Source organism: Tachyglossus aculeatus, unplaced genomic scaffold, assembly GCF_015852505.1.
Source record: "Tachyglossus aculeatus isolate mTacAcu1 unplaced genomic scaffold, mTacAcu1.pri scaffold_1_arrow_ctg1, whole genome shotgun sequence".
Taxonomy (NCBI): Eukaryota; Metazoa; Chordata; class Mammalia; order Monotremata; family Tachyglossidae; genus Tachyglossus; species Tachyglossus aculeatus.
Window position 1 is genome coordinate 4,406,082 of NW_024044915.1, and position 16,459 is coordinate 4,422,540.

Consider the following 16,459-nt stretch of genomic DNA (forward strand, 5'->3'; position numbering starts at 1 on the left):
CTCCCAAGTACTGCATGCAGTGCTCCTCACACGGTAAGCACTTGAATAAATACCGTTGATTGAAGTATAATGGTATTTATTGAGGTTCCACTAGCTACAATGCACAGTATGAAGCATTTGGAAAGGTAAACAGAAAGGAGAGATATGTCATCTGCTGACTAGGAGTTTACACTTCAACAATAATAAACAGATCCATTCCAGATTTTCCCACTCCATCTCATGCCTTCAGAATTATCTCCCCGTTTTTCAGAAAATCCCTCATTTGTGCTTCAGACTGACTGCTCACTCTTCGTTAGAGAGGAAAATAAAGAAAAGGGGAAGTGGGAGGGAGGCAGTGTAATCAAGGGCAGGAGAGAAGATGGGAGAAGGGAAACAAAGATGTCTTTCACTGTAGTAAGGCATAGAGTGCATAAGAATTGTAGTCTGTGCTTTTACTGGACACTTCCATGGAACATTCATGGCCACTGGTCAAGATCTCAAGCTTCATAATGATAATAATAATCGTGATATCTGTTAAGCATTTTCCATATGCCAAGCAGTGCATTAGATATAGTTTGTTGGGTACAAACACAGTCTTTACCTCACATAGGCTCTCAGCCTAAGTAGGAGAGAGAGTGATTATTTTACTGTCATTTTACAGATAAAGAAACAGAGGCACAGAAAGTTTTACTGACTTATCCAATGCCACACTACAGACAGTGACAGGCTCAGGAAAGGAATCCAGGTCCTCGCACTCCCAGGCCAGTGTTCTTTCCACTAGGTCACCCAGACAATGTTGAGGTAAAACCATTCTGGAATAAAGACTGGCCATATCAGCCTTCCTATTGCTGCCTTCATGTCCTGGTTCCTCAGGCTCTAGTTGAGGCAATTAAGGGTAGGGAGTACCGCAGCATAAAACACAGACACCAGCTGGTTCAGTGAAGAGGGAGAGTCTGATATTAGCTTTAGGTAGGCAGAGAAGCCAGACGTGAGAAACAGAGTGATGACGACTATGTGGGGTAGGCAGGTGGAGAAGGCCTTGGAGCTGTCCTCTGCCGAAAGCATCCTCAGCTCAGCTGAGAAGATGCAGACGTAGGATCCCACGATGAGCACGAAGCAGAAGAAAAAGCACATGCTGATGGCTAAGCTCACATCTTCCGTGCCAAGGTCAATGGAACATGCAAGTCTTAGCAACTGGGCACCATCGCAGAAAAACTGGTGGACAGTGTTGGGGCCACAGAATGATAGAGAGAAGGTGCTTGCTGTGTACGTGATGGCATTCAAATAGCTGTTGAACCAAGAGGCAGCCATCATGTGTATACAGACCCTCTGAGGCATGATGATCTCATAGTGCAGGGGGTGGCAGATGGCGACATATCTGTCATGGGACATCACCATTAGCAGGGCCATCTCTGTTCCAGCAAATAAAAATACGAGGAATACCTGGGCAGCGCAGCCCAGTAGATAAATGGAGCTGATATTCTTAAGGGAATTGAGAATGGATTTGGGGACTGTGACGGAGATGTAGCAAGGTCAATGACTGACAGGCTCTTGAGGAGCAGTGCAGTGTGGGGCACCTGCAACTCCTGGGTGTCAGAGAATCCCAGGAGAGGAATTCTGTCACCTTCGTGTTGTTAGACACGGTCTGGGTGACGTCATGAGCTACCTGCGAGAGTGAAGGATGATGCAAAGTCAACATCCCAAACTGAGCATCTTCTGATTCTGCTATTAGAGTTGGGGGTTTTCTGGAGACGAGCTATAACCAATCTCAAGGAAATTTATAATCTGATGGGGTGACAGGAGGCAAGAGTGCACTTTGCCCTGTATACAACAGCAAACAATTATAACTGGGGTATCAGTTAAGCACTTACTATGTGCAAAACACAGTTTTAAGTGCTGGAGTAGATACAAGATAAACAGCACCTCACAATATAAGTAGGAGGGAGAACAGTTCTTAATCCCCATTTTACAGGTGAGGAAACTGGGGCCCATAGAGGTTAAATGACTTGTTAAGATCACCCAGCAGGCAAGTGGCAGTCAGGTTAAAACAGAGGTCCTCTGACTCCCAGCCTTGTAGTTTTCCAATAGGCCATGCAGCTACTGTAGTGACAATCCTACTCACATCATCTTCAAAAACCCTACTAAATCACACATCCTCCAAGTAACCCCTGCTAATTATATTCTCATTTGTGCACTCTTAGGCCTTCCCTTCTATGTCATGTGTACACTTGAATCAATACCATACCCTTTGAGAACGTTTGTTCACACTCCACCCCCAGACACAAAGCACTTAAATCATATCTTTATTTGCTGCCAATTCCACAACCTGTAAATTATTTTAATGCCTGTATCCCCAACTAATATGTTAGCTCTTTTTTTAATGTTATTTCTTAAGTGGTTACTACGTGCCAAGCGCTGGGGTAGATTCAAGGTAATCAGGTTGTCCCACGTGGGACACACAGTTTTAATCCCCTTTTTTATATATTAGGTAACTGATGCACATAGAAGTTAAGTGACTTGCCCAAAGTGACTAAGATGACTCTGTGAGTGCAGTGGCCATTTGTGCTGTAATTTTTCAAGTACTTAGTACAGCGCTATGCCCGTAGTAAGTTCTCATTAATATTTGTTTCTTTGTTGATTGATCTAAGCATTAGGGTCTGTATCCTTTAAGAACATTGATATTCACCCTACTCCCAGTCGCACAGCGTTCTGCCCATAGCCTTATACTCTGCTGCTTTCCCTATAGGTAATTTATTTTAATGCTTGTCTCTCCTATTAGTCTACAAACCCCTTAAAGGAAGGGATCATATCCACCTATGCTATTGTATCGTGCTATTCTCAGTGCTTAGTACAGTGCTCTGCACCAAAACGCACTTAATAAATACAATTGATTGAGATAGGATTCCAGGTAGAATCCAGATATGTTTCCATGTCATACTATACAGTGCTCTGCACCAAAAAGCACTTAATACAATTGATTGAGATAGGATTCCAGGTAGAATCCAGATACATTTCCATGTCAGTGAGTCAGTACATATTTACTGCACCCTCCCGCAAGGACATGGTAAAGAGTAGACCTCTCCCAAAATCTACACCTCCTCAAGTGTTTTTGACCCCATCTTATACCATTCACTTCCCAGTCACTTCTTCTACGTTGCTTGTTAACATGCTCACGTATCCCCTATCTTTAAAAAAAAACTTCTTTGTTCTCACAACTGCCATCGACTATTGTCTTATCTTCCTCCTACCATTCCTCTCCAAACTCCTTGAATTAGTTGTTCTCTTCTTCTCCTCCAATTCTGTCCTTGATTCACTCCAATCTGATTTCTGCACCCTTTGCTCCACTGAAACTTCCCTCTCCAAGGTCACCAGTGATTTCCTTTTGCCCAGTCCAAAGCCCTCCATCCTAATAATCCATGACGTTTCAGCTGCCTTCAAAACTGTTGACCACTGCCTTCTTCTGGAAACGTTATCCAATCTCTGCTTCACTGATACTGTCCTCTCCTAGTTTTCTGCTCCTTTCTGATCTCTTTCACAGGCTCCTCTGCCTCCCACCTTCTAAATGTGGGAGTCCCTCAAGGATAGGTTCTAGATTCCCTTTTATTCTCCAGATACTCCCACTCTCTTGGACAATTAATTTGCTCCCATGACTTCAACTACCTTCTCTACATGGATGATTCCATAAGCTACCTCTCTAGCCCTGACTCTTTCCTTCTGAACAGTCTCATATCTACTCTTGCCTTCAGGACATTTCTATTTGGATTTCCTGTTGTCACCTCAAAGTTAACAATCCCAAAACAGAACTCGTCATCTTCTGCCCCAGACTCTGTCTTCTCCTTGTCTTTAGGATAACTGAAGACAACACTATCCTCCTTGTCTCACAAATGTGTATTCTTGCCATTATCATAGACATATCTCTCATTTAACACACATATTCAATATGTCACCAAATCCTGTTGGTGTTACCTTCATAACACCACTGAAACCAATCCTTAACTCTCCATCCAAATTGCTGATATGTTGGTCCAAGCTCTTATCGTAGTCTGACTTGAGTGCAGCAGCCTCCTGGCTGACCTTGCTGCCTCCTGTCTTCTTTGTGCTGCATGGGTCATTTTTCTAGAAAAATGTTCAGTCCACATCTCCCCACTCCTTAGGAACCTCCAGTGGTTTTCCATGAGCCTCTGCAACAAAGTGAATCTTTTACTATTGGCTTTACAGCACTCAATCGCCTTGCCTCCTCCTACCTTACCCTCCCAATTTCCTATTGCAAACCAACCCACACATTGCACTCCTCTAATGTCAACCTACTCATTGCACCTCAATCTCATTTACCTCACTCCCAAACTCTCACCCACATCCTACCCTTGACCTGGAATGCCCTTACTCTTCCTACCTGACAGACGATCATGCTCCCCACCTTCAAAGTCATATCACAAGCACACCACCTCCAAAAGGTCTTCCCTAAGTTCATTTCCTCTTCTCCAACTCCCTCTGCAACACCCATGCATTAAGATTTGTATCCTCTCTTCACCACTCTATTTGCCCCACAACATGTATGTACATATCTGTAATTCATTTATTTCTATTAATATCTGTCTCCCTCTCTAGACTGTAAGCTCGATGTGGGCTGGGGATGTGTCTATTTAGTGTTATAATATACTCTTCTAAATTATTAGTGAAGTTCTTTGCACACAGTAAACGTTTAATAAATATGATTGATTAATCAATTGATTGATCTCGGCATTCCTCTAAAATCTCCAGTGGTTGACCATCCACCTCCACAATGAATAGCAGTATCTTGCTCTCAGCTTTTAAATTCTCAATCGGCCTGGTCCTTCATATCTTACCTGGCTGATTACCCACTACAACCCAGGACACACACATCACTACTCTAATGGCAATCTACTCATCATAGCTCGATCTTATCTGCCTCACCTCTGACCACTTGCCTACATCCTGCCTCTAGCTTGGGACTCTTTCCCTTTTCATATCTGGCAGACTATCTCTCTCCCTATCTTCAAAGCCTCATAAGAATCATATCATTTCCAAGAGGCCTTCCTCTCTCAAGCCCTAATTTCCACTACTGAGGACCAGAGAGTGGTCTCTCCCCACATCGTATTGATAACTTGTGTTTAGCTCAGCATTAAGTATCGTGTCTGGAATTAGTGCTTGATCATTCCCATGCATTTCAGGAGGAACTCAATGACCAGGGGTGTGTTCGTGCTTATTTAACCCTGTTGCTCTCCTCATCTTGTTGGTCTGCAGGCCATCGATCACATCTTGTGGAAGTTCTCTAACTGTAAAATAATTTTGATTTTAAGCACCATAGATTCTCTCTTGGGGCTGGACTGTTCTGTGACTGGCACAGCCTTGTACACCTCAAAACCCTTAAAGTGGGAACTGTACAAGCCCCAAAGGGTCTCCAGAGTTCAGGCCTGGGCCAATGGGGCAGGCCACCTCACTTCAGAGATAGGGCAGTTCCCATGGCTCAACCAGGGAGGAATTGGTTCTGGCTTCCCCTCAGTCTCAGATTGACCATGATAACCTAAGCACTTAGAAGCCGACTCAACAATCAATCAATCAATCGTATTTATTGAGCACTTCCTGTGTGCAGAGCACTGTACTAAGCGCTTGGGAAGTGCAAGTTGGCAACATATAGAGACAGTCCCTACCCAACAGTGGGCTCACAGTCTAGAAGGGGTTGTTGGGTCAACAGACCCAAGCTTGTCAAAAGTATGACAAAGAGGGGCCATGAGTCTTCCCTCATATACTGAAAGCCCCTTGGGGTCAGGGATTATATCTATTTACTCTGTTGTACTCTTCCAGTACTTAGTCCAGTGTTCTCCCCACAGTAAATTGTCAACTACTAGGTTTGATAATAATAATGATAGTATTTATTAAGTGCTTACTGTGTACAAAGCTCTGTTCTAAGCGCTGGGGAAGTTACAAGGTGATCAGGTTGTGATCAGGCGCTCAGGTGATCAGAGAAGCAGCATGGCCCAGAGAAGCAGCATGGCTCAGTGGAAAGAGCCCGGGCTTTGGAGTCAGAGGTCATGGGTTCAAATCCCGGCTCCGCCAATTGTCAGCTTTGTGACTTTGGGGAAGTCACTTCACTTCTCTGGGCCTCAGATACCTCATCTGTAAAATGGGGATTAAGACTGTGACCCCGCCGTGGGACAACCTGAACACTTTGTAACCTCCAAAGTGCTTAGAACAGTTCTTTGCACATAGTAAGCACTTAATAAATGCCATCATTGTTATTATTATTATTATCAGGTTACCCCATGGGGGGCTCACAGTCTTAATCCACATTTTACATATGAGGTAATTGAGGCACAGAGAAGCTAAGTGACTTGCTTAAAGTCACACATCTGGCAGATTTGAACTCGTGACCTCTAACTCCAAAGCCTGAGCTCTTTCCACTGAGCCACGGGCATCCTCCTACACAAAGAGTTTTCAGATGCAGATCCTCTTTAGATCACTGTGCCTTTATTTTGAACCCCTCTTCACTGACAATTTAACTTTGACATTATCCTTGACTCTTCTCTCTCTCATTCAACTCAAATATTCCAATCCATCACTAAATCCTGTCGATTCCATCTTCACAACATAGCTAAAATCTGCCCTTTCCTCCCCATCCAAACTAGTACCACATTATTCCAATCACTTATACTACCCTGCCTTGATTACAATATCAGCCTCCATGCTGACTTCCTGGCCTCCTGTCTCTCTCCACTCCAGTTCATACTTTACTCTGCTGCTCAGATCACTTTTCTATAGAAATGTTTAGTCCATGTTTCCCCACTCCTCAAGGAACTCCAATGGTCGCCTATCCCCTCTGTATCAGATAAAATTCCTCACCATAGGTTTTAAAGCACTCTATCACTTTGCCCCCTCCTACCTGAATTTGCTACTCTCCTACTACAACCCAGCCCACTCACTTCGCTCCTTTAATGTTAACCTTCTCACTGTTCCTTGACTTCCTCTATCCCAACACCAATGTCTTGCCCATGTCTTACCTCTGGCCTGACAAGCCCTTCCTCCTCATATCAGACAGAAAACTACTCTCTCCACCTTTAAAGCCTTATTGAAGGCACATCTCCTCCAAGAGGCCTTCCCTGACTAAGCCCTCATTTCCTCTTCTCCCTTTCCCTTCTATGACAGCCTGACTTGCTCCCTTCATTCATCCCGTGATAACAGCAATCAATCAATCAATCGTATTTATTGAGCACTTACTGTGTGCAGAGCACTGCACTAATCGCTTGGGAAGTACAAGTCAGCAACACATAGAGACAGTCCCTACCCAACAGCGGGCTCACAGTCTAGAAGGGGGAGACAGAGAACAAAACCAAACATACTAACAAAATAAAATAAATAGAATAGATATGTACAAAATAAATAAATAAATAAATAAATAAATAAATAAATAGAGTAATAAATATGCACAAACAGTTCTCGGTATGTGCTGCATACCGAGATTGCTCACACAATCTGTGCATCAGGCAGAAACTCCTCACCCTGGCCTTCAAGGCTCTCCATCACCTCACCCCCTCCTACCTCACCTCCCTTCTCTCCTTCTACAGCCCAGCCCGCACCTTTCACTCCTCTGCTGCTAATCTCCTCATTGTACCTCGTTCTCACCTGTTCCGCCATCGACCCCCGGCCCACGTCATCCCCCGGGCCTGGAATGCCCTCCCTCTGCCCATCCGCCAAGCTAGCTCTCTTCCTCCCTTCAAGGCCCTACTGAGAGCTCACCTCCTCCAGGAGGCCTTCCCAGACTGAGCCCTTTCCTTCCTCTCCCCCTCATCCCCGTCTCCATCCCCCCCATCTTACCTCCTTCCCTTCCCCACAGCACCTGTACATATGGATATATGTTTGTACATATTTATTACTCTATTTATTTATTTATTTTACTTATACATATCTATTCTATTTATTTTATTTTGTTAGTATGTTTGGTTTTGTTCTCTGTCTCCCCCTTTTAGACTGTGAGCCCACTGTTGGGTAGGGACTGTCTCTATATGTTGCCAACTTGTACTTCCCAAGCACTTTGTACAGTGCTCTGCACACAGTAAGCGCTCAATAAATGCGATTGATTGATTGATTGATTGATTGATTGCAGGACACATGAGCTCAACTCAGACTGAGGTTTGGAAATAAGAAAAGGAAGGAGCAGGGAACAAACTGATGTGGCAACCCGAGGATGCCCCATGGCAGCAGAGGCTCTCGGTGGGCTACTTGGCAGACACCAGTGTTGTCTCCACAGGAAACAGCCCAAGACTCCCTTCTTTGTCACAGAGCCTGAACCTGAGGAAGCCAAAGGTAGCACAGAGTAACAAGAAACAGATAATACAGGACAACAACAGTCACACAACAGAGAAATGACACAGTTGTCTTTTTCATGCCTGGACAGACAGACTGGAGTTGGAAACTCACACTCTACCATGAAATTCTCAGTAAGGCCATGGGGAGGATACTGGATGATTTGTGCTATTGAGGATATCCTCATACTAGAAAATTCAGCACAGAGAGATGGTAAATTGCAGGTTCGATTGCAGTGAGAGTATAGTTGTGTTTATCAATGTCCAGATAGGAAAATGTGTTCAAGCTCATAAATACGATCCCTGACCTCAAGGAGCTCAATCATGGAACTCCATAATCTTGGCAATAAACTGCCAAGAATACTGTGAGTCAGACCCCTGAGATCATGTTTATGAACGATATTTTATTGTACCTTCTCAAGTGACTAAGTGCTAAGCATATAGTAAGGAGTAAATATGTACCACTGAATGATTGATCAATTCCCTTCCGGGTATGAGCAGTTGAAGCCTCTTAATTTGATTCATTCCACTAAGATTGTGTGCCTTCCGAGGCAAGGGATTGTGTCTACCGATGCTATTATACTGTACTCTCCCAAGCACTTGGTACAGTGCTCCTCACACAGTAAGCACTTAATAAATGCCATTGATTGATTTGGAATGGTATTCATTGAGATTCCAGTATCTGCAATGCGCAGTATGAAGCATTTGGAAAGGTAAACGGAATGAAGAGATATGTCAACTGCCCACCAGGTGTTTACACTCGAACAACAACAAACAGAACGAGAGCTATTCCAGATTTTCCCACTCTCATATCACGTCATGAAAATTTTCTCCCCGTTTCTCCCCAAACCCTCCATTTGTGCTTCAGACTGAAGCACACAATAAAGAAAAGGGCGAAGAGGGAGGGAGTCAGTGTAAATGTAGGTTGCCAACTTGTACTTCCCAGGCACTTAGTACAGTGCTCTGCACACAGTATGCGCTCAATAAATATGATTGAATGAATGAATGAAAAAATGTAGGAAGGAGGGAAGAGAGGAGAAGGGAAACAAAGATGACTCTCACTGTAATAAGGCATGGAGTGTGTAAGAATTGTAGTCTGTGCTTTTCCTGGTCTCCTCCTTGGAGGGTTCATGTCCATTGGTCAAAGTTTAAAGCTTCATAATGATACTAACAATGTGATATCTGTTAAGCTCTTACCATATGCCAAGCACAGTTTTAGATATTGTTTCTTGGGTTCAAACACAGTCCTTATCCTACATAGGCTCTCAGTCAAAGCAAGAGAAAGAATGGGTATTTCATCCCCATTGTACAGAAAAGGAAACAGAGGCACAGAAAGTTTTACTGACTTTTCCAATGTCACACTACAGATAGTGGCAGACTCGGAACAAGAATCCAGGTCCTCTGACTCCCAGGCTAGTGCTCTTTCCACTTAGTCACCCAGATACTGATGAGGTAAAACCATTCTTGAGTGAAGACTGGTTAATTCAGAGTCATGGTCAGGGCAGCCCATGGAGAAGAACCTTTTATCCAATAGATATTTTCTCCTTTGTGAGATGTTTTGGCCATAGCAGCCTTCCCATTGCTGCCTTAACGTCTCGGTTCCTTAAGCTGTAGATGAGGGGATTAAGAGTAGGGGCCACCACCGCATAGAACACAGGCACCAGGAGGTCCAGTGCAGAGGGAGAGTCTGATATCGGCTTTAGGTAGGCAGACATGCCAGACGTGATGTACACAGTGACAACGACCAGGTGGGGTATGCAGGTGGAGAAGGCTTTGGAGCGGCCCTTGGCTGACGGCATCCTCAGCACAGCTGAGAAGATACGGATGTAGGAGCCCACGATGAGCACGAAGCAGAGGAAAACTAAGCTGAGGCTGATGGCTAAACTCACATCTTCTGGGACATGGTCAGTGGAGCATGCAAGTCTTAGCAACTGGGGACCATCGCAGAAGAACTGGTGGACAGTGTTGGGGCCACAGAAGGATAGAGAGAAGATGCTGGCTGTGTACATGATGGCACTCAAACAGCTGCTGAACCAAGAAGCAGCCAACATGCGTACACAGGCCGTGTGGGGCATGATGATCTCATAGTGCAGGGGGCGGCAGATGGCGACATAGCGGTCGTAGGACATCACTGTGAGCAGGGCCAACTCTGATCCACCGAGTAAAAATACGAAGAATACCTGGGCAGCGCAGCCCAGCAGAGAGATGGAGTTGATATTTGTGAGAGAATTGAAGATGGATTTGGGGGCTGTGACAGAGATGTAGACGAAGTCAAGGATGGACAGGTTCTTGACAAAGAAATACATGGGGATGTGCAAGTGCCAGTCAAGAGTAGTGACGGCGATGATGAGGAAATTCCCCATCAGGGATGCCAGATAGACCAGGAGGAGCAGCATAGTATGTAACAGCTGCAACTCCCGGATGTCGGAGAATCCCAAGAGGAGGAATTCTGTCACCTTCGTGTTGTTAGACATGGTCTGGGCGATGTCATGAGCTGCCTGTGAGAGTGAAGAATGGTGCAAAGTAAACATCCCAAACTGAGCATCTTATGATTCTGCTATTAGTGTTGGGGGGTTTCTGGAGAAGAGCTATAAGCAATCTCAAGAAAATTAATAACGTGATGGGGTGACAGGAGGAAGGAGTGCATTTTGGCCCAGATATAACAGCAAAAAAAATGATTGGGGTATCTGTTTAGCAATTACTATGTGCCAAATACAGTTCTAAGTGCTGGGGTAGATACAAGATAAACCACCTCACAGTCTAAGTAGGAGGGAGAATAGTTCTTAATCCCCATTTTACAGGTGAGGAAACCAGGGCCCAGAGAGTTTAAATGACTTGTTGAGATCTCTCAGCAGGCAGTGACAGAGTCAGGTAAAAAGTGAGGTACTCTGAATCCCAGCCTTAGGCCATGTGGCTACTACTCACACCATCTTCAATAATAATAATAATAATAACAATGTTGGCATTTGTTAAGTGCATACTATGTGCCAAGCACATTTCTAAGCACTGGGGGGAAATCTAAAGTAATGAAGGTTGTCCTATGTGGAGCTCACAGTCTTAATCCCTATTTTACAGATGAGGTAACTGAGACACAGAGAAGTTAAGTGACTTGCCCAAAGTCACAGAGCTGGGATTAGAACCCACGACCTCTGACTCCCAAGCCCGGGCTCTTTCCACTGAGCCATGCTGCTTCTCTGAAACCCTACTAAAAACCCTACTAAATCACATCTCCTCCAAGTAGCCTCCTCTGAATATACTCTCATTTCCCCACTCTATTGGCCTTCTCTTCTATTTCATCTATGCACTTGAATCAGTATCCTCTGAAAACGTTTTTTCTCATTCCATCCACAGACACACAGCACTTATGTCCGTATCTTTATTTGCTGCCACTTCCACTACTTGTAATTTATTTTAGTGCCTGCTTCCCCAACTAGTATGTTAGCTCCTTTTTATTTTAATGATAGTTTTTAAATGATTACTATGTGCCAAGCGCTGTTCTAAGCACTGGGGTAGGTGCAACGTAATCAGGTTGTCCCATGTGGCCCTCACAGTTTTAATCCCCCTTTTTTACAGATGAGGTAACTGAGGAACAGAGAAGTGACTTGCACAAAGTCACAAAGCTGGCAAGTGGCAGAGTTCCTTGAGCGCGGTGGTCATATGTGTTGTAATTTTCCAAGCACTTAGTACAACACTCTGCACGTAGTCAGTGCTCACTAATATCGTTTCTTTATTGATTGATCTAAGCATTTGGGTCTGATTCTTTAAGAACTTTGATTTTCACCCCACTCCCAGTCTCACAGCACTTTGTCCCTAGCCTTATACTCTGCTGCTTCCCTATCTATAATTAATTTTAATGCTTGTCTCTCTTACTAGTCTTTAAGCCCTTTAAGGGAATGGGTCACGACTACCAGCTCTATTGTATTGTGCTCTTCCCAGTGTTTAGTACAGTGCTCTGCACCAAAAAGCACTTAATAAATGCAATTGACTGAGATAGGATTCCAGGTAGAATCCAGATATATTTCCATGCCAGTGAGTCAGCAGGTATTCACTGCACCCTCCCACAGAGTCATCTACTGCCCTTCATTTACAGGGATCAGGGTAAAGAGTAGACGTACTCTCAAAATCTACACCCTTCCCCAGTGCTTCTGACCCCATCTGATACCATTAACTTGCCAGTGGCTTCTTCTACATTGCTTGTAAACGTGATCAGATATCCCTTATCTTTAAAAAACCCTTTGTCCTCACAACTACTACCAGCTACTGTCCTATCTTCCTCTTACCATCTCTTTCCAAACTCCTTGAGCAAGTTGTCTGTTTCTACTCCTTCAATTCTGTCCTTGATTCACTCCTATCTGGTTACTGTCCAATTTGTTCAACTGAAACTGCCTTCTCTAAGATCGCCAGGTTTTCCTTTTGCCCAATCCAATGGCCGCTATCCTAATCATCCTTGACCTCTCAGCTGCCTTCAACACTGTCGACCACCCTCTTGTTGTTGAAACATTACCCAACCACGGCTTCACTGACTCTCTCCTCTCCTAATTTTCTGCCCCTTTGTGATCTCATTCACAGGCTCCTCTGCTTCCCACCCTCTAAATGTGGGAGTCCCTCAAGGATTGGATCAGAACTCCTTTTATTCTACAGATACACCCATTCCCTTGGACAATTCATGTGCTCCCATGACTTCAACTACCTTCTCCATATGGATGATTCCCTAATTCATTCATTCATTCAATCATATTTATTGAGCACTTACTGTGTGCAGAGCACTGTACTAAGCGCTTGGGATGTACAAGTTGGCAACATATAAAGATGATCACTACTCAACAGTGGGCTCACACTCTAGAAGGGGGAGACAGACAACAAAACAAAACATATTAACAAAATAAAATAAATAGAATAAATATGTACAAATGAAATAAATGAATAAATAGAGTAATAAATACGTACAAACATATATACATATATACAGGTGCTGTGGGGAGGGGAAGGAGGTAAGGTGGGGGGAAGGAGAGGGGGAGGTGAGGGAGAAGAAGGAGGAGGCTCAGTGTGGGAAGGCCTCTTGGAGGAGGTGAGCTCTCAGTAGGGCTTTGAAGGGAGAAAGAAAGCTATCTTGGCGGATGTGCAGAGGGAGGGCATTCCAGGCCGGGGGGATGACGTGGGCTGGAGGTCGATGGCGGGACAGGCAAGAACAAGGCACAGTGAGGAGATTAGCAGTAGAGGAGTGGAGGGTGCGGGCTGAGCTGAGGTAATCATGTCCAGGGCAGCTGGTACCCCAGTGAGTCTGGGGAGAAGCTGGGTTCCTCTTGCACCGGGGAGAAGGCCAAGAATGACCTCTGGGAAACCAACAAGAACCTGCCGAGAACCTGCCATCTGCTCCACAAATTACAATAGCTTTCACACCGCTGACTCTTTCTGCTTTTTTCAGTCCTTCTCTTAACCCACGGACTACTGCCACACTCAGCATGTTGACAGGAGGGTTTCAGATGCGGATGAGGGCCAAGCTGGCCTGAGGACGACTGTAGTCGGCCATGTTTCCTTAATTTATCTCTCCAGCCCTGACTTTCTCCTTCTCAGCAATCTCATATTTACTCTTGCCTTCAAGACATTTTTATTTGGATTTCCTGTTGTCACCTCAAAGTTAACAAGCTCAAAACAGAACTCCTCATCTTCTGCCACAGACTCTATCCTCCCTTTCTCTTGAGAATCACTGAAGACAACACCACTATCCTCCTTGTCTCACAAATGTGTACTCTTTCCATTATCATCGATATCCCTCTCATTTAACCCACATATTCCATGTCAGCAAATCCTGTTCGTTTTACTTTCACAACACCACTGAAACTCATCCTCAACTCTCCAACCAAATTGCTGCTCTGTTGATCCATGCTCCGCTTACACTTATCATTGTCCAACTTGATGACTGCAGCAGCCTCCTGCCTGACCATGCTGCCTCCTGTCTTTCCCCAGTCCAGTTCAAACTTCACTCTGCTGACAGGATCATTTTTCTAGAAAAATGTTCAGTCCACGTCTACCCACTCTTCGGGAACCTTCAGTGTTTTCCCATGAACCCCCGCATCAAACAGAAACTTTTACCACTGGCTTTACCGTGCTCAATCACCTTGCCCTCTCCGACCTTACCCCCTGATTTCCTACTACAATCCAGCCCACTCATTTCACTCCTCTAATGTCAACCTACTCACTGCACACCAATCTCATATACCTCACTGCCAACCTCTCACCCGCAACATACATCTGTCCTGGTGTGCCCTTATTCTTCATATCTGACAGACGATCATCCTCCCCACCTACAAAGTCCTATCACGAGCACATCTCCTCCAAGAGGTCTTCCTTAACCAAGCCTTCATTCCCTCTTCTCCCATTTCCTCTGCATTACCCTTGCACTTGGATTTGTACCCTCTCTTCCCCACCTGCCATCAGCCCCACAGTACTTATATACTTACCTGTAATTTATTTATTTCTGTTAATGTCTATCTCCTGTTACAGGCTGTCAGATCCTTGTGGGATGGGGATGTGCCTGTTAATTGTTATATTGTACTCTCCCAAATGATTAGTACCGTCCTTTGCACACAGTAAGTGTTTAATACATATGATTCATTGATTAATCGATTGATTTGTCTCTCCAGTCCTCAAAAATCTTCATCAGTTGCCCATCCACCTCCACATCAAATAGAAATACCTTGCTCTCAGTTTTTAAATTCTCAATTGGCCTGGCCCTTCATATATTACCTGGCTGATTACCCACTACCACCCAGGCCACATGCTTCACTACTCTAATGCCAAGCTACTCATTATGCCTCGATCTTGTCTAATTCACCTCTGGTCACTTGCCTATATCCTGCCTCTAGTCTTGGAATCTTTCCGTGTTCATATCTGGTAGACTATCACTCTCTCTATCTTCAATCATTAGAAGAATCACATCTCTTCCAAGAGGTCTTTCCGGATCAAAACCTCATTTCCCCTACTGAGGACCAGAGGGTAGCCTTTCACCACATCTTACTGATAACTTGTGTTTAGCTCAGCATTTAACATCGTGTTTGGAGTGAGTTCTTGATCAACCCCATGCATTTCAGGAGGAACACACTGACCTGGGGTGGGTTCATGCTCCTGCTGCTCTCCTTATCCTGTGGGTCTGCAGGCCATAGACTGTGTCTTATGGAGCTTTGCTAACTGTAAAGTAATTTTGATTTTAAGCACCATAGATTCTCTCCAGGGGCTGGACTGTTCTGTGACTGGCACAGCCTTGTCCTCCACAAAGTCCCAGAAGTGTGAGCTGCACAAGTCCCAAAGGGTCTCCAGAGTTCAGCCCCAAGCCAATGGGCAGGCTACCTGGTTTCAGCAATGGGGATATTCCCAGGGCACAGAGAAGAATTGGTTCTGCCTTCTTCTCAGTCTCCAATTGAACATAATAACGTTATACCTCAGCACCTTAAAACCAACCCAGCAGACACAAGTCTGGCAAAAGCATGGCAAGGCAGGACCATGAATCTTCCCTACGAGATGGAAAGCCCCTTGAGGTCAGGGACCATGTCTATTTACTCCATTGTACTCTTCCATTGCTCAGGACAGTGTCCTGCCCACAGTAAATGCTCAACTAGAGGGTTTGATAGATAGATAGATTTATTGATTGATTTATGAGGACATCCTCCTACACAAACAGTTTTCAGATGCAGACCTCTCTAGATCACTGGGTCTGTATTTTGAAACCCCTCTTCTCTGACAAGTAAACACTGGCATTATCTTTTACTCTTCGTTCTCATTCAACCCAAATATTCCAATCCATCACTAAATCCTGTCGATTCCACCTTCATAAGATTGCTAAAATCTGCCGTTTCCTCTCCATCCAAACTGCTGTCACATTAATCCAATCACTTATCCTACCCCACCTTGATTACTATATCAGCCTCCTTGATGACCTCCCAGCCTCCTGCCTCTCCCCACTCCAGTCGATACTTTACTCTCCTGCCCAGATCATTTTTCTACAAAAATGGTTAGTGCATGTTTCCCCACCCCTCAAAAAACTGCAATTGTTGCCTATCCACCTCCACATCAAACAAAAACTCCTCACCATCGATATTAAAGCACTCAATCACCTTGTCCCCTCCTACCTGGCTTTACTACTCTGCTACTACAACCCAGCC

At 44.6% G+C, this 16,459-nt stretch overlaps 2 protein-coding genes across 2 annotated transcripts; both read right to left on the bottom strand.

The window, feature by feature from the left end:
- Positions 1–855: 855 nt before the first annotated feature.
- On the bottom strand, positions 856–4,387 carry LOC119923489 (olfactory receptor 14K1-like). Its single transcript, XM_038742866.1, has 4 exons — positions 4,373–4,387; positions 3,946–4,095; positions 1,604–1,735; positions 856–1,461 (listed from the first exon to the last, which is right to left on the bottom strand). The coding sequence occupies exons 1-4, from the start codon at positions 4,385–4,387 to the stop codon at positions 856–858; spliced, it is 903 nt and encodes a 300-aa protein (XP_038598794.1).
- A 5,436-nt stretch (positions 4,388–9,823) lies between these two features.
- On the bottom strand, positions 9,824–10,774 carry LOC119923491 (putative olfactory receptor 14L1). Its single transcript, XM_038742867.1, has 2 exons — positions 10,397–10,774; positions 9,824–10,195 (listed from the first exon to the last, which is right to left on the bottom strand). Exons 1-2 carry the CDS (start codon positions 10,772–10,774, stop codon positions 9,824–9,826), a joined length of 750 nt encoding a protein of 249 aa, XP_038598795.1.
- Positions 10,775–16,459: the final 5,685 nt, after the last annotated feature.

What these genes read in the sequence shown, in the direction of transcription:
- LOC119923489 (XM_038742866.1), bottom strand. An exon ending in GTTTCAGTGGTGTTATGAAG is followed by an intron (nt 1,736 to 3,945) that starts GTAACACCAACA and finishes GATTGGTTATAG; the next exon opens with CTCGTCTCCAGAAAACCCCC. An exon ending in CCGTGTCTAACAACACGAAG is followed by an intron (nt 1,462 to 1,603) that starts GTGACAGAATTC and finishes AATTCCCTTAAG; the next exon opens with AATATCAGCTCCATTTATCT.
- LOC119923491 (XM_038742867.1), bottom strand. Translation starts at nt 10,774, where the DNA reads ATGTCTAACAACACGAAGGTGACAGAATTCCTCCTCTTGGGATTCTCC. An exon ending in GCTATGTCGCCATCTGCCGC is followed by an intron (nt 10,196 to 10,396) that starts CCCCTGCACTAT and finishes GACCATGTCCCA; the next exon opens with GAAGATGTGAGTTTAGCCAT.